This window comes from Coloeus monedula (genome assembly GCF_965178545.1).
Source record: "Coloeus monedula genome assembly, chromosome: 4".
NCBI classification, from domain to species: Eukaryota; Metazoa; Chordata; class Aves; order Passeriformes; family Corvidae; genus Coloeus; species Coloeus monedula.
Window position 1 is genome coordinate 14,316,473 of NC_138784.1, and position 14,647 is coordinate 14,331,119.

General features: G+C 46.5%; 1 protein-coding gene across 1 annotated transcript; it reads right to left on the minus strand.

Moving 5' to 3' along the window:
• Nucleotides 1-4,435: 4,435 nt before the first annotated feature.
• On the minus strand, nucleotides 4,436-13,977 carry GABARAPL1 (GABA type A receptor associated protein like 1). The gene is made up of 5 exons (XM_082280535.1): nucleotides 13,222-13,977; nucleotides 9,525-9,603; nucleotides 8,432-8,550; nucleotides 7,056-7,117; nucleotides 4,436-6,298 (listed from the first exon to the last, which is right to left on the minus strand). Exons 1-5 carry the CDS (start codon nucleotides 13,309-13,311, stop codon nucleotides 6,286-6,288), a joined length of 363 nt encoding a protein of 120 aa, XP_082136661.1. The 5' UTR covers nucleotides 13,312-13,977; the 3' UTR covers nucleotides 4,436-6,285.
• Nucleotides 13,978-14,647: the final 670 nt, after the last annotated feature.

Below are 14,647 nucleotides of genomic sequence, written 5' to 3' on the forward strand. Positions count from 1 at the left end.
GAGAATTAACCCTGATATGCAAATGAACCAAACTTATAAAAGTGTGAAGAACTCATGACCCAGGGTCCATCTTGGGTGTAGCCTTTGGTCTGCCCGGGGTGTACCTTGAAGGCCCTTCAAATAAATACCTACCTTTATTCCCTTATTTTTGTCTAGTCTCCTCTTTTTAGGTGGCCATTTCAGGCATCACCTTGGCAACCAATGTGTTATTTCAGTGCTGGGCCTCCCATGCAATTCTGCCAGGTTCATCTATATTCTGCAGTCTCCTCACTCGTCTGTCCTTACTGCCCTCCCACATCTTGTTCCACCATGCTACTACCTCCATCTGCACTCCCCAAACTGAAAATACACCAGCTTTGCCTCCCTCTTTTTCATCCCAGGACAATCCAGTCCTAGCCAGGAGGATCTTTCTTTTTCAGACTCTAATCTTCACCTTCAGTGGAAAGGGTAGAGAAAGAGGGACATTTCAGGGTTCTTCACCTCTGAAAAATGGCTGTATGTAGCAGGCTACCTTTTTTCCAAGATTTCTTATGACATGATGCTTTCTTGGCATCCTTTGCACTCCATAGATGAGAGGCACTTTAGTGGCTGTAGACTTTTCTGAGGGCTTCAGGTTCTTTTTCCCCTCCTTTTACACTTGCAAGTTTTTCTGTCATCACCTGAAGCCTGTGACTGTGTATTACTCCATGCATTTTTTCCATCCTGTGTTTCACTATTGATTTCCACTCTGTGGTGGGACGTGTGGCAGAAAAGGTGCACATGTTTGTGTTACAGGTGTGTTTGGGATGAGCATGGTGTGGTGTTTCCAGCATAAGGTACAGGAAGTAACCACACTTCTGGGTGTGTGGCCAAGGTGGTGTGCTCACAGGTGTGTACTCATTGTGGGAATGATGTGGGAATGATGTGAGATGGGAGGCATTTTCAGCCCTGCTCACTGGCTGCAAAATCTCTTTGAACCCCAGGTCATGGAGATAGGGGATGGCTGCTGCAAGAGAAAACATCTCAGCCTTCTGTCATCTCTGAGAGAGAAGGCAGCTGGACATCGAGGAGTAAGGAAAGCTTTCTGTTCATGCTAATCTTGCTGGGAAAAGCGCAGGTGCTACTGGAGGAATAGTAGGGTACTGCAGGACGCAAGAGGCGAAGAAAACATAAAGGGTTTACTCCAAGCAGGAGAACTCTGTTTGTACAAGTAAATACACCATGAACTCCTGGTCTCCCTGACACATCAGGAAACACTCTCAAGTTCTGCAGGCAGTTCCCACCCTCTTGTCGCCCCGTGCTCCATCAGTCCCTTGGGAACAGCATCCATAATGCTGAGCACTAGCAGAAGGGATCATATCTGGGAGAGCAAAGCCGGATTTTCAGCAGCAAGGAAACAGTCTGTGGATTTGGTGGCAGCTGTGTGACTTGCCACATGTGCTGGGAACACTGAATGGGAATGCTTTTGCCCCAGTCAACAGCAAAGAGTTACATCCTCTGCAAACAATAAGGATTTATTAATGTAGGGATTTACATTCACTGACCTAAAGGCCTGCTGCTACATGGAAAACTGGAAAGGGGTCGAGTAGCAAGCTAGCAAACCCAAGGTTTTATCAACCTGAAAAGGTGATATCAGTTGGCTCAAGGATGGTAAGGCACAAGGACTGCTAGCTCCTGAAAGCTCTCTAGGTTTCTGAACGGTGTGTGGAAACCGTAAGAGGCAGCTCAAGTGATAAGAGAGGGTTGTGACAAAAAGCCAAAACAGGGTCCTGAGCTCTGACAAAGACTCCTCCCAAATATGGGGGGAATGAAGAGTGGACAGGAGATGAATCCAATCAGTTTTTCCTTCAGCTAATAATTCAGTACATTCAATCTTAATGAAGTTCTAGCAATGCCCCTGAATAATAACTTGAATAATTGCCCTTTCAGTAACTTGAAAGTTAGGACCTTTATATTCTCCTCCTGCTTCCATGTATCACTATTTTTAGCATTTACTAACAATCTTTTAATTCCCAAAGAACAATACAACATGCAGATGGCATTGGCCAGAGTGCAAAATCAGGGAGAATTCAGACCCTTCCTTTACAGAAAGGTGCTGCAAGATCCAGCTTTTTCAGTAGAATATTAACTAATTCCTATAACGCAGCTATATCCAGGCCTGAGGTGTGCTTTGGGACACCTGCAAGCTTCCAGGAGCAAAAACACCTCCTAAAGCTTGGCAACACAAGCTGGAGCAGCTGTTGTTCATGGTCAGCTGTGCTCTGCTTGAGTCAGTCCTGCAAGAGCAATGAGCTCTCCAGTCACTCTCTGTGCCTCACCCTGGGGGAAGCATTTATCTGAGACTGAGTGACAACAATGAGCTGGACTTTCTCCCTCTGGAAATCTTATTTCTGTTTTAATCAGTGTTTCTTTCATCTCAGGAAGTGAAAACATCAGTGTTTAGCATGATTTGGGACTTTTTATGTTAGTCCATAGATGTCCTTCACAGTGATGTTGTAAGGCCCTAAGTTAAGTGATCTCTTAACTTGGGTACTCTCAGGGGAATATTTTCCAGGAGAATATTTTCCTCAAAAGAAAGCATCAGGATGGAGAAAGGATCCCAGGTGCAGTGATAGTGACCAGGGCAGAGTATTAATTATTTAACCATTCTAAACCAGCTGAGCTCATAATTTCCCCCAGGCCTTGCTTTAATACAATTTCTATAACCCACAGAACAAGGTTATAAATAAAGCAGCTGTGGAGCACAAGCTGATGTTTCACATTTGGACCAGGCGAATTACATTCAGCAATGTCCTGCCCTGCACATCTTGTGTTAGTGCCTCTCAGCAAATGCACTGACACAAACAAGCATGGCAGGTACAAACAGCCCTGTGGCACCCTTTTCCTAGGAAAGGGGTGAGATGGGGAATGAGAGATAAGACTACTTAGATAATACTGGTTTTCTACTTGAGCCAGCAGACAATACCACAACCCACACAGAAAAATCTTCATTGCATTTGAAACTGAAATTCAATTATTTCAGCTAATAGTGTATGTTTTTAGCTGCATCTCTGTCCACCTGGCTGTAGTCACAGCACCCTTCTGCCATACAGGGGCAGCTTGTTTCACTCACAGTAGTGGATATGAGCATAGAAATTGCTATGGGCAGGCTCCAATGTAGGATGAATTACTGCTTCTCCGTCAGTAGCAGCAACAGAAGCTCTCACAGTGGTTCCACTCTGTATGCAGCAGGAAGAAAAGGGCCTATTAAGCATACCAAGTTTTATTCCTGTGAATCTCAGTGCTGTAATTCTTGACTTTATCACTCCAAGCAACTCTCTTGCTCGGTGCTCAGGGGTTCGGGCTGGAGCCAGTGGTCCCTCTGCAGCACTGCTGTGGCCCATTCCTGCCCCCTCAGCCAGAGGGACCCACACAAACCACAGGTGCCATGGAAGGAGGGAGAGATGGAGAGGAAGTGGCATGTCTGTCACTGCTTCTCCAGGTGACAGCATGCATCCCTTTCCTCTTCACACACTGCCGGAACCTGGCTTGGAATCATGGTGCTGAACAAACGGCATCCTCTGGTTTTGCCAGCTCCCAGCAGGACTCCTTCCCTCTCAATCCACAAATATCCGTAAGAAAAAGCAGCCTAATTTGTCACTACTGCAGGTTTCCTTTTCAAGGAATCCCAGCTTTCCTTATCTTTGCTCTTCCTACCTTTGGAGGGCCTTGTGGCATGGCGGACCCCCTGGGCCTCTCCCACTTCTTCCCACGGGGAGTCCCACCTCAGCCTGGGCTGTGGTGACACAGGAAGAATGAGTGGCTCTGTGAGGGATATGGCTGGCACAGCACATGGGACCTGTCCTACTGCACCCACCAGAGGCAGTGGGGCACAGCCAGAGGTGGTGCCAAGCCCCATCCATAGGTGACGAGGCAGGAATCCCTCCGGCAGGCCGGGGCCTGGCGAAGGCAGGGCTGAGGGCAGGGCCTCAGCGGGCTCATGGCTGTGGGCAGCTGCAGGCCAGCCAAGCTGCAGCAGCACCAGCACAGGTGCCCATAGTCCTGAGGGGCTGACAGGGACACTGCCAGGGCAGATTCCAACAGTCCTGGGCCACGGGCATCAGGATGGGTGGCCCAAGGGGCCTGGCACGGCCAGGCAGGGCTGGCGATGCCCCCGAGGCCCCATCACTGTTCAGGGCCTTAAAGTGGCAGAAAATGCATCAGTGTACTCATCTTAAGACTTTCTCACATCACCAGGTCTAACTGAAGTTCCCATTGGTGGCATGGCAAGACACAGCTAGGTGTGCATGTGACAATACCACCCAAAATAGGAGAGAAGGGACTTGTCCTGGTAGACAGCACAGAGTAAAACTGTGGCTGTGGGAAAAAGTAGCAGCAAAAGTTCTGGCAAAGCTGTTCCTTTATTTACAAGCCCACATCGGGAAGAAATGCTACTCACCCACTTTGGACCAACCTATGATTTTCAAATGCATCTTTATTGATAAGTTGATTAAGCTCTAGTCTGAACTTTATTTTACAAGAACCTGCAGCTAACCAACACAAAAAAATTACCATCATTACCTTGTACAACACTAGCACAAAAACAGAAATGCCACAATTCGGTTGAAAAAACTGTAAAAGAACTAAATTAAACTGTAAACTCTACATGTAACAAACAGTTGTGATTAGTCCCACGTGTCATTTATAAACCCAGCAGCGGGAGGGGAGGACTGAGCACAAAACCAAGCACCCCAGATGCCAACTCTTTCTCCCCTGAGTATGCTTAACCACGTGCTTGGCATGAACAAGTGGGACAGCAGCAGAGAGATGCACACCGTCTGCCTGTGTCTTCTCTTTTATCCTAGAAAGCCTCCTGGGTCTGTTCTCTGCTTCAGAACGTTCAGAGCTTCCTAAAACAAGAGACTGATGCAGATTTGCACCCAAAGGATGTGAAGAGAGCCTGGTAGTTGAAGGAGAGTCTAAAAGAGAGGACTGAGCAATGCAGGCAGAAACTGAAGTTGTCTAAGCTGGCAGTAGGTACACCTCATCCAAACACATTTATTCCAGGATGGAACAGCAAACCTGAAGTTCAGGATGTAATACTGGGGACATTACGCCACCCACTTCATCCTTTGCTCCCTCATTTTCTGTCTGCCCATTCTGACTACTCTGTCTGCATCCTTTGTGGTTCCTCCCTTCTCTCCCATTCTTCTGGTACTTCCCACCCCACACAGGCAGTAACCCTCCTGCCCTACCACACTGCCTTCCCCAACCTTCACAGTTTTGCCAGTAACTCCCACTTGACACTCCCATGAGCTCTCCTGCCTCATGCACCTCCACATGACAACAGTCAGAGAAGGCTGAAACCTGATTTCCTGTTCCCCACACTCAGAGGAGCACTCATCTTGACTTCTCATTCCTGAGGAACACAGTGAACGGTGATCTAACTCTACAGATAAGTGAATTGAGCAAACACTTTTAACTTAGTTTGGAATTCGCCTGTGCTCTCCATCCTTCCAGTCTTTTCCTCCCTCTTGGTCCCTCTCTTAAATGTAGGAATGTTTACAGTAATTCAGGCCTAGTTCTCTGATTTTTAGGTATGACCCCAGAATTTTCCTGAAAGTCAGCTTGCTCTCCAAGACCCATTCCTTTGTCATAGTTACGGCAATAATGGGAAAATCTGCTGTTTGTGCCACTGGGAAGAAACTGCTCTGGCATGACAGCATAAGGCTTGCACAAGACAGCACCCATCTGACACCCTTCTAAGAACAACACTGGTTTAAAATCAAATAATTTAAGAAAAAAATCTACAGATAATCTATTCCCTTTTCCCTTCAAGTCTAGAAGAACCTCTCTTGTGGCATAGAGAGGCACTGTTACCCAATCACAAAAAGCCAGCAAAACACACATGGCAGTGACTGATTTCCTACGCTTGTGCACGTGGTGCAAGGGCTGTACAGGGATGAGACGTGGAAGGGAAGGCTAAACCCACAGGAATTCTGCCATCTTCAAATCTGCAGAAGACTGGTACAAGGACAATACTGATAGATAATTTTCTGTGTTCACCAATAACAAGACCACTAGTAGTTAGTTGCCTTAATGCACAGCAAGGGTGACTAAAGTTAGGTATCAGGAAAAGCAATCTCACTTGTAGGCTAGCTAGGAACTGAACAGACAATCTCAGCAGCCTCCAGGATCTTCCTCAGTGAAGTTCAGTAAGAACAAGTTTGATGAGCAGCCATGGTGGACATGTTTGGGATACTCAGTCCTGTCTCAGAGCTGGTGTGGGCTCTTGAGGTCCTTTCTAGCCCTGTGCTTATGAGTTTATCAGTTGACTTCACTGAAAAGAACAAAAGGGTAATCTCTGATTTTTCTGTCCAGCAGTTGCAATTAAAGCAACAAAGGAAAAAAATTTGCAGAATCTTTCCTTCCTTTTCCCAACCTTCATGTGTCACAGCTGAGGAGTTCCCAGCCCTCAGGGTAAGCCCTTCTAATACTGATGGACAGAGCTACCAGCCCTTCTAATACTGATGGAAATCATGGGAAACACAATACCCTTGGGACAATTCACAGGTAGCAGCTGGAGTGAGGACTGTCAGCACAGGACAGCCTTGTGTGGGCAGACTGAAGTACTTCATAGTTCACTGAATGGGAGCCATGGGCAAGACAGGACAAGGTCAGTGTACAATACATGGCATGCCTTCTTCATCCAATGAAACGATTACATGAAAATGGCCCTCCTGCCCAGTCACTCTCCTGGAGCTTCACTACACTGGCTTGTCTGTCAGCCTCCAGCACTAACTACTTCCAGCTGTGGCAAGAGAAGAATTGTGAACAGTGGAGTTTCCCCATCCCCCAGTGTGGAACCTCTCAGTAGTCTTTCAGTTCACCCTGTCCCCCTACCCCCACTCCCCTCAATTTAGAAAATAATGGTTAGAATTAATGCGTGGAAGCTGATGACATTGTGCATGTGGTTCACTTCCAGTTCTCTTTTTTCTCTTCTCATGCATCCTCCTCCTGCCTCTCCAGCAACCCCCTCCCCGCCAATCCATTCCATCAGTCCATCCAGCCTGCATGCCTGGGGGGCTGCTGCTCACTTGCCATAGACGCTCTCATCGCTGTAGGCCACATAGAGAAAATAGTCCTCCTCGTGGTTATCCTGCCAGGGGAGAAAGTGACAAAGTGAGGAGCCAAAGCTGGAATCTCACTGCAGGTGAGAAAGCCCAACCCAGAGATGACTGTAACATGAGCAGATAACTTCCCTTTCACTGTTTACACCAAAGAGAACTCTGGCCACAGCTCTGCTTCTAAATACAGGCAGGACACATTTCTGTACACAGGGAATTTACTTGAAGAGCTGCAGCCAGACTGTGCTGCAAGCATGAAACAAAAACAGCTGTGACTGTCCACCAGTATCTCAGCAGTGGTAGGGTCTTAAGATTGAGAGGAGACACTTGGAAGGCTTTAACAAGTCAAAAATCACCTCTAGAAGGTATTTTTAATTTTTCAGAACACTGTGACTGACAAGTGGCTGGATTTCTAAGTCCTGTTTTACATAAGGGCAGTAGAGCTGAGATACTAAATGATTACACTGACCCAAAAATTCTGCAGAGTGCCAGCAACAGAGATCTGACCTCAGCTCTGGACAGTCAGACACTTTTCCTTCGATGTGTTCAGATTTGGAAAGCACCCTGCCTGTGTTATCTTTTATTATCTTCATCAGTACACAGACTGATGTAAGTGTCCAGTTATTGTCAAAAAGTGACAGACCAAACAAGGCTTACAGCACCACGCCAGAGCTCTTTTATTAAAACACCCAAGAGAAGGAGAAATCAAGGAGAAATCAATCCAGGCTGCAAACCACCCATGGCTATAGAACTGAGAAATATGGGTATCCAATATGCCTTTAAGGTTGATCAAACTAATACTGCTGAGTAGAAATAATGGGCAGCAATGTTCACAGCATCCTACCTAATCCTCATTTATACAGTATGAGCCATGGAAAAGTAATTCTAGACAAAGGATAAGTGTTCCCTAAGAAAGTATTTATAGACAGATGGATGCCGAGTGATACTGTCCCTTTTACTGGCTTTTTGCTTACTTTTACTAGCTAAAAGGAAATCTCTTTTGTATACATAGCAAAACCTATGTTCTCTGCCCTCTCCAGCCCCAGCCCCAACCCTTCCTCTGAAACATAAAGTTCTTTATTTCAATATTTTGTTAAGTAGTAGGACCAACATATGACTGCTGGGGCAACTATTTGCCACAACCCTTTCAACTAACAAACAATTAGTTGAATTGCTAAGGCTCCCCAGGCTCCTAACTAAGGGATGGAACTCCCCTGAACAGGTGATGGCATTAAGCTCAGGGCAAAAGGGTCCTGTGTTCAGGCATCTGTCACCAAGCTGGGCCTGCTGCCATTCCTGGACATTGTTCTTGCCAACAAAAGGCAAGAGGAAAGGGCCAGGCTTACCTCATACAGCTGGCCCATGGTAGCACTGGTGGGAGGGATGGTATTATTGACAAAGAAGAACAGGGCATCTTCCGGCCTCAGGTGGATCCGCTTTCGGATTAAGAAGTAGAATTGACCAACTGAAGAGGAACAGAGAATGCCTTAGGTGCAGAAGGAATGTTGGAGGGGTGTTTTTTGTTGTTGCTGTTTAGTTTTGTATTGTAACCCTAACCATGGCTGTTTTCTTTTGGCGGTGGAAGTCACACGCTGTATATAAAAAGTAGGGGAAAATGAACAATGCAGGGAAAAAACCAATAAAAAAGCAGTAACTTCATGACTAACCATATGAGCAGCCAATCCACTCAGAGCTAGCAGTTCCTCAGGTACCTCGTGACATGTACTCTCTAAATCCACACTCCTCCTACTATGGTACGAAATGCTCTACTGAGGGGATTGGTGGGAAGACCTTTAACTAGCTTAACCTTTAAATCCTATAGATCAAAGACACCTTAGAGAATTTAGCCTTGGTATAAATGGTTGTACCATTCCTGAAAAAAAACCCCTTACTATTTGCTTGAACTGTGTTGCACAAGAGATTTTTTCACAGTCTATTAAATACCGCAAAAAAAAGAAATGCTGTTCCTTTAACTCAGTCATGTTCTTAAATAAAAACAGATGTAATCACTCTCAAAATCACCATGACCATTCAGAAAAGGAACTTTGCAGCTCTGACTCCAGCCACAGGGGTGGAAAAGAATGGGACTATTGCAAGAACTTGTCTCTTCCTGCAACAAGAGTATAGCCTCTGGCAACTCTGCAGCTAGGTCATCACTGACTGGTGATGATGACACTGCCCATAATACACAATTTAGTCACTGTCATCGTGGTTAGAGCTCAGCTGTGACATGCTAGCTAAGCCAGTGAGATACCTCAAAAGATCTCAGAGAATTCTGCATGTTGTAATCCAGGCTATAAGGTATAAATACAACAAGGACAGTAGATAAATGACATGTAGAACCTGTCTGGGTATTTTCTTTGTGCTGATCACAGAGTAAAAAGCACTTCTGAGACCATCTCATTGAAAATCAGGAACAAAGGAGGTAGACATTGTTACCTGTGAGGTCAGAAGGCACGAGATACTTTCTTTTGTCTAAGTCAGGTACTCTGGCTTTGGGTGCTTTTTCCACAATTACCTGGAAAGAGACAGAGAGCAAGAAACAAATCATGAGTATCATAAACCAAAATGGTCCAAAAAAGCATCAGTGCATAAGGATATTACCCTCTGAAGGTGCTAGCAGGCCTTTAGGTATCTATTTAATCTGTATGAAATACACAACATTAAAGAACAGATAGGTGAGATGACTTAAAAGAAGAACAGAAGACAACTCAAAATCACTCGCAATAGCTGTGCTGGGAGCTCAGGGTTGCAGCAGTAAGCATGGTGAGTGAAAAAAAAGAGTCCAGAACAGACATAAAAATAGGTTTGGCTGAGAAAAGAAAATTAAAAATTAGGACACCTTGATGTTCCCAATTCAGGTTAATTTTGTGTGAAGAAGCTGTCAGGAGGCTAATACATGAACACAAGTAAGTTAAACTCTTTCCAGGTTACAGTTCCAAACTGCCTTGCACAAAATCAGCCCTACTCCCAGTAGTCCCACATCCTAATTTCTACTTTCACCACTACCAACTGCTCTAGAATGAAGCACAGAATTAAAGAGAAACTACACCTCACTAGGGGTTATTTTTTAGACCTCCAGTTTTTCAGTAGTTATTTTCTACTCTGAAATTCATATCCTTAAAGTTTATTATCCATATTTCATATGGCTATGGACATTTCCTTATCATATAAATATACAATAATTAAAACCAGCCTACCATGTGGGCAACTGGACCCACAGAGACCTCTGACACAAAATACTGATTTCCTTACATAGAAAAATAGGAAGCTCAGCAGCTTTAAGATCAAATAGACCAAGTAATCTTCTGCTAAAAGATAATTTTTGTTAGCAGAGCTAGGCAAAAATGTTTACCTCAGAAACAGGAAGTATTCCAAAGTGACCTGATCTCCTTTTCCACTGGAACCTTTGGAACTACTGGGTTTGTTCAGGAGAGAACTGCAGGCTTTTTTTGGTGATATATATTTTTGAACTGGTAAAAGATATGTCACATTTCAATCTATGTGGCTTGCTGTTCTGCAGAAGCCATTTTGACCATCTAAACTAAATCTAAAGCTGGATTTTTTTGAACTTCCTTAACTTTTTAATTTCATTAGACCCCATAATTGTAAATACTCCATCTGAGACACCGTGGGACTAATTTCTAAGGGTTCCATGCTCCCATAGCTCTTTGGCAACCCAAATCAGCAAATACAGCTGTTGTGTAAGGGAAAAGGCTGAACTACTGTGGACTAAGCCTTCTTTGGAAGCAAAATGATGCTGCCCTATCAAGTGAGACACTGTGCCAGAACAAAATGTTATCATGAGCTTGGTGTATTTAGCCTGGACATGGTGCCATGCAAACCTGAATCCTTCTAGAGCCAAGTGAGTGTCTGCAAAATATCTCTCACCAGAGAGGTATCAACTAGGACATCTCTTCCCTGTGCTCCATTTGAATGTGGCCAACACAGCCAAACCCCCTGAAATTTCCCAGGTTTGATTTTAAAATAGAAACATGGTTGCCTCAGCTACGTCAGTATTTCCACGTACCTAAGTTAGTACAAGGCACTCAAGCTCTTTGAGGCAGTTTGTGGCAGGACATGCATTTCTGTACGAGGTGCAGTTGCTAAATGCTGTGAGGGAAGGACAGTACCACAATCCCACTGAACAGGTGCAGGCTGAACAGCAACAATCACATTTTTTACAAGCACAGCCAACGACCTAACACAGCAAATTGCAGTGGGGAGAAACCTTTAGTTCTTGCCTCCAATTAAAAAAACTACTGACAAGCCAAACTGCTTGCTGTGACTAACCTGACTGGGGGGGGGGGGGGGAGGTGTAGATTGGTCGTTAGATTATAAAGGAGAAGAAGTCATGCCGATGAGAAGGAGATGAGTGTTGGTAAAGATTGAGGAAAGACTTAAATCAGATCGCCACTGATTTAAGAGATCTTAAGAGAGATCTCCCCCCTGAAGATGCAGGGAAGGAATGGAGGTGCTCTGCTAATCTGACTGGCAACTGTAGTCAGTTTGCTGGATAACGTAGGTTTTCTCTTCGGAAGCACTAAACCCTTCACATACATAAAAAACCTACCAGGAAAATCCTAAGGGTAGAACACAGACTATCTACACTTGCGTTGTTGCTCAGTGGTGACTGCGATAATGCAGGGCAGTAAAATCTCATCAAAATGCTGAGATGTATCACAGCACTGCAGTGTAGGCAGCCAAACGGATGACATCTTCAAGGATCCTGCTGTCAGGAAGGGCAGACACACAAGTGATGTAAAGAGCAGAGTGCTGCATTCACTTCTTTGTATGCAGCTCTGACAAGAGGCAATCCCTAATAATTCACATCTGGGCTTTCCCGTGCATCACTTCCATTTATCCTTAACGCCAGCACACCTTATTTGGTCCTGGTTTTCTTTACAAAGTTCTGCTGATGCCCCCCCACCCCATCTTGACCTCCTTTACCTCCTGCCAGACTGGGCCTCATCCTGGGCTCCCCACAGGCTTCTTCCTCACACATTTGTCACAGCCTGCTGTGCAATCTGCCACGTTAATCCTCAATTTACACCTCGTCTTACTCCAGACCTGCAAGCTCTCACCATAAATACCCGACCCCATACACTGCAAGCTGACCTGCTGCATGCTCAACCTATGCTATGCCAGGCCTCCCAAAAAACAGAGAGAACAAAGGCACCCAAGCTCTGACTTCCAAAAACTTTTTCAAGTCCATTTGAGGGTCACTCCCAAGACAAAAAATGGTGTTAGCCCGCAGGGAAAATATGGGGTGTAACTATTCCGCCCCTCTCATTAGTTTTACACGGGAGTCCAAGGTTTTTTTTGCATGCAGTACCCTTGAGCAGTAAATCTAGGGCAGATGTCTCCAGTGGGGATGGACAGAAAGAATACTTGAAAAATGTTTATTAAAAAGGAAAAATCACTCCACGCTTAATTAGATTTGTCATCTTCTTTTTCCCCCCAATAATTATTCGGAATTATGAAGCCAGAATTTTTCCATAGGCACTCCAAAGGGGCCTAAGAATGAGGAAGCAAAATTTAGCTGGATGACCTTGCATTCCAAGGGATATTTTATCCACAGAATGATTAAACAGGAGGGCAAAATGATCGAGAAGTATCCTTTTTTTGCTGATGCAAAGGAAAAGAGCAAGGCTTTATCGAAAAGACAAGCCAAGCTGAAGTAAAATAAAAATAAAAGGGACGTATTGAGATGACCCGGATGCAGACCACGTTTTCTGTGAAGAGTACCCGGTTAACCCACTCACTGATCTCCATTTTCACAGAGACAAGGGTGAGCTCCTTCCCCACTCATCCCCACGCATGCCAGGAAAAGATCAGCAGTGTTCCCACTGTCGAGATACTGTAGATCCCAGAGAAAAAGGTGTATTCCACCCCGCACCCACCCACCCACCCACCCACACTGCAGCCCTTCCCGCATCACAAATAGTCTCAGCTTTGCATTAAGGAGAAAAGCAGCCTGGGATTTGAATCAGATCAGCGAGACCACGATCATCGGTACTAAACTAATTTCCTTCGCCTTCAAAATAAAGCGAGCAGCAGCCGACGGCCGGCACGGAAAACAAAGGCGGCCGAGCAGGGGCACGCAGCCATGGCCGCCCTGGCAGCGCGCACTCACGGGGACTCTGTCGGGGTATTTCTTCCGGATCTTCTCCCCTTCTTTTTTCCTGTACTCGAACGGGTGGTCTTCCTTGTACTGGAACTTCATGGCGACGAGCTGTCACTCCGCTCGCAGCTGCCGCTGTTGTTGCTGCTGCCGCCGCCTCCGCCCCGGCCGGCGCTGCGCAAAGAGCTCCGCCCGGCCCCGCCGCCCGCCGAGCTCCGGCCGCGCCCCCGTCACGGGAGCCGCCCCGACACCGAGCCGAGCCGTGACGTCACGGGGAGGCGCCGCCCCGACACCGCGGCGGTGTGACGTCACGCGGAGAGGCCCCCACCGCCGGGCCGGGCCGCGAGCGCTGTGACGTCACGCGGGGGCGCCCCCCGCCACCGAGCCGAGCCGTGACGTCACGCGGAGGCGCCCCCCCCACCCCGAGCCTCGCTGTGACGTCAGGGGGAGGCGCCGCGCTGCCCGGGATGGGGACAGGGCGGGGGGACAAGGAAGGCTGCGTCACCTGCCCGCCCGGCGCCTTCTGTTCGTGCGTCGATTTATTGCCCGGCAATACGTAAACACCTAAATAAATAAATAAATAAATATGTAAAAATAATATTCCCTTTTTTTTCAGTTTACAGGCAGCAAAACGCCGCCCGCCCCCCGCAGCGTGACTCAGGGGTTGTAAACACGGCAGCGGCTGTATCGAGGCACCCCAAACACCCGCGCTCCTGCACCCTTCGTGCCCAGCACCGCGTGGGGACACGGCTCGGGGTTCCCCGGGTGAGGCCTGAACGCCCCCCTTGTCCAAATGCGGGTTTATGAATGTGACCTGTGCTCTCAGTGGCTGCCAGATGTAACACCAAAAATAAAACCACCCCCCCCATAAAAAACCCAAAACCAAAATTGTTTGTTCTCGGACCGTCGCCGTGGCTGTTGGATCTGGATTTTTGCCTTGTTTGTAGCATCTCAGTGGCAGGAAGCGTGCCATGTGATGTGTCACACCAGCTGCGTGTTGCACACAGCAGGCAGTTCGAGGTAACTGTCAGCAAACAAGCCAAAACAGCGAGCCAATTTTGGCCCAGTTACTCAACTGACACAAACAATATATAAGTTTTTTTCCCCCTAGGAGTAGATTGACTTGCAATTATTCACTGATCAGCAGACGAGCAGGTACTAATGAACGGCTCAGCATGCTCAAATCAGCACAAAAATCAATTGCTGCTACCCTAGGGACAATGAATTGGATTGGATTAAATTATTTCCTCTTTGCATACTTTACTCAGAGGAAGCAGAATTTTGCCAAGACTGATCTTCTATCTGTGCAGGTGTTTTAGTTGTAGTAGAATATGAGTGGAACAGCCAGATGCATGAGGTGATTCTCCATGGGCACACCAAAGGCAGAGGTGAGAGGGCCCAGGTTTCCTAATTCAACCCTGTGTCTTGAACAAGGGTA